This window comes from Heliangelus exortis, chromosome 6 (assembly GCF_036169615.1).
Source record: "Heliangelus exortis chromosome 6, bHelExo1.hap1, whole genome shotgun sequence".
Taxonomy (NCBI): Eukaryota; Metazoa; Chordata; class Aves; order Apodiformes; family Trochilidae; genus Heliangelus; species Heliangelus exortis.
The window spans coordinates 6,492,079-6,497,189 of record NC_092427.1 but is presented as its reverse complement, the minus strand read 5'-3'; the positions used below and the strand labels follow the sequence as shown (position 1 = coordinate 6,497,189).

General features: G+C 45.5%; 1 protein-coding gene across 1 annotated transcript; it reads right to left on the bottom strand.

The window, feature by feature from the left end:
* Positions 1-700: 700 nt before the first annotated feature.
* CXCR4 (C-X-C motif chemokine receptor 4) lies at positions 701-4,021 on the bottom strand. Its single transcript, XM_071746458.1, has 2 exons — positions 3,878-4,021; positions 701-2,292 (listed from the first exon to the last, which is right to left on the bottom strand). The coding sequence occupies exons 1-2, from the start codon at positions 3,914-3,916 to the stop codon at positions 1,231-1,233; spliced, it is 1,101 nt and encodes a 366-aa protein (XP_071602559.1). The 5' UTR covers positions 3,917-4,021; the 3' UTR covers positions 701-1,230.
* Between the last annotated feature and the right edge of the window lie 1,090 nt (positions 4,022-5,111).

The window sequence follows — 5,111 nt, the reverse complement described above, 5'->3', positions numbered from 1 at the left end:
ACAAAATCACTAACAGGTATTTTTTATTTTTTGCTTTTTTGACTTCCAAACTGGTAATTATCTATAGATCAGTAACAGTTGTATTTGGGGTTTTTCAATAAAGGAACATGAAGATATTCTGAGTTGCTCTGCTCTGTATTCATTACTTTTGAATACAGTCTAATGACATGAAGATATGACATACTTAGATAAATAAGATTTCAGCATCCATTATTGGAAATTCTGATCTGGATGGTTCCTACCAAACATATTTTTAAAAACAACTGGTACACATTCTGTATTTTCGAAAAGAATGTTAAGAAATTATATAATAAATTATGTTTTTCTATTCCATACAGACAATCTGGATGGATAGGGAAAAGGAAAATCAGGACAGGGAAAGCTCCATGGAGAAAAAATGGTTATCTTCCAGGAGGTGAGGTACACCAATAACTATTCCTTGTCTAAATGCACTGTCAAATAGCAAAAGCCCTCAAAAGTTTCTTTGTTTAAAGCAACAGTTCAATTAATTCTTAAGATGTTAACTGGAGTAAAATGCACTCTGATGAAAAATTCAAATTACTTAGAACCCATATGTTAAATAATCAATATGTATGGAAGCTTTTTTCCTTGCTTTTCATACACCAGCCCTGCATTTCTTAAATATTATGCATTTGGAATTGTAAATAAAAGCACTGGGAAATAAAAATACCACTCAAAATAACTTTGACATATACTTTTATTTACCTTGAACAGAAAACTTTGCAAACCATCAATGAGAATGGGGATAAAAACCTTAGCATGTAACAGAAGAGGCTTTGGTTATAAGTGCCATTTCTACAGCAGAGTTAAACTATTGTAAACCAAACATCTTGTAGTACAGTAAAAATCTCCAGCCAAAGATTTTAAGAATTTAACAGCAACACTGACACTAACATATAAACAACAGAGAAATATTTCTTAAACTTTTAACACGCACTTGCTACAATCCAGAAGTGTTTAGTTCACATACCTATACATACAAACACTATAACTTTTTGTGAACTAACCACTTGTCCACAGGACCTGCCTAGACAGCTTGTCATCAATACAAAAGTTTTTTTTATAAATAAGTCAATTAAACTCCACAGAAACTAAGAAACAGTATAGAATTCCAACTGTAAATAAATCTGTACATTATGGTCAGTCTTGTTTTTCTGAAATCTTGAGCAACTTTAAAGTGTCTCTATAAAATGACAGCATGGAGCAGCGTTAGCTGGAGTGGAAACTCGAAGACTCGGACTCTGTAGAAACAGAAGAATGTCCCCCACGTTTGCTTTTTGAAAGAATCTTGAGGCTTGATCCTCTGCTAACTGATGTCAAGGCATTTTGTGCTGATGTTTTGAATTTGGCCCCCAGGAAGGCATAAAGAATTGGATTCAGGCAACAGTGGAAGAATGCCAGGGCTTCAGTAATGGAGATCCATTTATGCACTATTGTCTCCAAGCTGCAACGATGCCTGATGACTCCGAGCAAGATGAATGTGTCTATGCTGATGCTGATGTAATATGGCAGCCAGCAGGCAAAGAAGGCAAGGATAAGGATAACTGTTGTCTTCAGGGCTTTGCGCTTCTGGTGGCCTTTGGAATGTGACAGCTTCGATATTATAATACAGTAGCACGTCAGGATTATTAGGCCAGGCAAGACAAGTCCGACCAAGATGTGCTGAAATCTGAAAGAAATCAGCCAGTTTTCATGAGGGTACATGCGGTCACACAGATACTTTCCTTCTACTTCACTAGTGCTGGCAAAAATTATGTCGGGCACTGTCAAAAGCACAGCTGGTAGCCATACCCCTACATACACCACCTTCTCAGCCAACAGCTTGCGTGGTCGCTGGCTGTTGGTAGCATGGACTATTGCCAGGTAACGATCTAAACTTATAAAGGCCAAAATCAAGACACTGCTGTAGAGGTTGACTGTGTAAATGACGTGAACTGCCTTACACAGAACATTCCCAAAGTACCAGCTGATGGCTGCATCCACAGACCAGAATGGCAAGGTGATGACGAAAAGCAGGTCAGCCACAGAAAGGTGCAGCCTGTATTTATCAGTCATGCTTCTTTGTTTCTTCTGGTAGCCCATAACAACAATAACCAATCCATTGCCAATGATTCCTGTTAGGAAGATGATGGAGTAGATTGTTGGCAAGAAGATCCGGTTGAAATCAGCATTCTCATGCTGGAAGCATGGCTCTCCATAGTCTCCATAGTCACCTGAACCAATCTCATCTGAGCCGTTATCAGAAAATTCAATTATTAACCCGGAGGACAGCTAAAAAATAAAGAAAATATTAGACGTTAGCTCCTCTGCAAAAGCTCACTTTATATGACAGTATGCTAAGAGTTGCCTGAACAGTCTCCATCCCCATGAATATGCAAACTTTTGGAAAACCAGAAACATCCTATTAAAAAATTGTATATACAACAAATAAGAAATTAATAAACTTTCTTTGCCTTTCTCGTAAGATCTTGTAACTAAGGATGTGGGAAGAAAGAGGATGGTTGCTCCCAGAAACATTTCTGGTTCTAGACACTTGAGATTTCTGATCAGATGCATACCACAAATGGATGAGGTTATTCTGCACAGAGTATTACCCCTGACATTTAACTCTTACAACAGAGCTATTAAAAAAGCAAACAAAAAACCCCACTTGGACAGTAACTCTGCTGCTTCTAAGTTCCTTCTCATTATGGGGATAGGGTCAAGGAGAAATAGAGAAGGTACCCTTGGCTGATGTAATAAAGGATGAATAATAGCAAGAATTCCCTGCCGAGAAGGAACTGACAGCTCCACACACAGAGAAAAGAAAAAATACCCCGAAGCCCATAAAGAAAGAGGTGACCTTATGCAGGGAAACTCAAACCCCGTGGAGGGTCATCACGACCAGCCACGTTCCCCTCCCTTTGTTCCCTGCCCTCTGCGGTGGCGGGGCAGGGGGTGAAGCGGACTGGGCTGGAGCCAGACTGCTCGACCAAGTACAGCAGAGAGAAAAAGGAAGCGAAATTCTGATGAGGGCGAGAAAGCACATCAGGAAACCACCAACGGTTTTGACTACGTTCAAGAGCGGTTCAGGCGGGCGAGTGCCACCTGGCTATGTACTGATTCCTCAGGTTCTGAGTGTTAGGATTTTATGCCCTCCGTACCACCAACCCCAGGGGTCCCGCATAGGGATGCACCAGCTCCATGCGGGCAGGAACTGCGGATAAAAGTTGGAACTTGCCAGAGGTCTCGGTTTAAGTCCTAACTACTCTCAAAAGCCGGGAGGCTTCGGGATGATGGGGCCGCCGCCGCGGTTCGGCCGGAGTGGACGGTCGGGCGCTGCCACCGCTCCGGTACATCTGCGGCCGGACGGGCACAGGGATGCCATTCACTGGAGTCGGATCACTCCGAACTTCCTCGCTTTTTTCCCCCCCACCTCATTCCCCCTCCTCTAACTGCTCTATACGGGCGTTTTTCAGCCCACAAAGGCGCCACATGTCACTACAAATGACGGCCAAGCAGCAAAGCCCTAGGAAAGAAGCGGGGGGTCCGGCAGTGGCTACAGCTGTCTCAAGGTCCCAAAGGCGACTCAGCAGCCACGAGAGGTCAGGGCCGAATCCTGCCCCTTTGCGCCCCACGGACCCTCGCAGTCAGGCGGGCAGGAAAACAGGGGGCGGCCGGGAGCCCGGCCCTTTGCCCTCTGCCGTGCCCCGGTCCCGCTCCCTGCCCTCCGTCTCCGCCGAGGGCACCTTTGTTTGCCGAGAGCGGGCACATGGACCAGAGCGGTGCGGAGCTGGGGGGTGCTGTCCCCACGTCGAGCAGCGACAGGGACAGCCGCGTCCCCTCCGTCCGTCTCCGTTCCGCTCCCGACACTTACATCCAGGCTGTCGAGGCTGTTGTCCATGCTCTGAGCCATCTAACGGTCCCGGGCTTTTGAACTGCTGTTGGTTGTTGTTGTTGTTGTTGCCGCCACCGCGCCTCTCCGAGCACCGTCACTCCTAGCTCCACCAAACGCACGCCCGGGCTCTTCTGGCGGGACGCGGCTCTTATAAGTTCCCCGTCTGCCCCCCGCCCCCGGGGGCAGCCCCCGCCTGGCTCCTCCCCGGCGGTGTCACCGCGCACCCCTGCGGGCTGCGGGCGGCTCCTCGCTCCGCTCTTTGTCTGCAGAGGAGGGGTTGGGGACTGCACTTGCCCCAGGTTCCCCCGGGGGCGTTGCCCCAAGCAGGGGCATTTGCCCCGCTCTGACTGATGTGTTCACACAAGCGGGGTTTTGAATTTCCCCTCCAGACAGTTCTTTGAAGTTTGTTGTAGGGCCTCGTGTTGCCATGGGTACCCCAGGCGAGCTCCGGGTGAAGTCCAGCAATCGGACAGAGGAAGAAGAGGAGCGGCCTCCGTAACCTTCAAAATACAACTAAATCCGCAGAGCTGTCTCTCATCCCTGCTGAGGAGAGGATGTACTGGGAGAGGCAGGAAGCATGGGCACTGTCCTTACTGGGGGCTGAGAGGTTCTGCAGACCTTTCGGGGGCTGCAAGGCAAGCCGGCGGCAGCAGCTTGCACCTTGAACTTTCCTGACATCCGTGGTTTTGGGCGAGAAATCCGATGAGGACCTGCAGGTGCTTCATCAGCATGTCCGAGATACGGAAAAAAAAAAAAAAAAAAAAAGAAAAGAAAAAAAAAAAAGAAAAAAAAAAAAAGAAAGCTTTTGGAACATTGCTAGAATTGTGTTAAGGAAACAATAGAAATCAGGAAGAAAATAAGCCATTGTCAAAATAATGGTGCTGCCAACTTCATTAAAAACCATGGAATTGCATGCTCAGTGTCTTGCCATCTAAAAATAGCAAACAATGAGCTCCTTATTTGCCCACTAATATTAGGAACTTGTCTTTCTCCTTAATCTCAAGCTTGGTGAATCAGTTTATTTAATGTGAGAGGTGAATATCTTTAGTAGTGATCTGTTTCTAGAAACTGGGTAATCTAAAGAAGAGAAAAAAAAGAGAAAAACATGAAATTGTATATGTAGGGTCAAAATAGCAACCATAAAATGGGTTTTCAAGGGAAAGTCAAACCAAATATAAAGAAAAAATAAAACAGAATCATGGGTTTCCTTTAC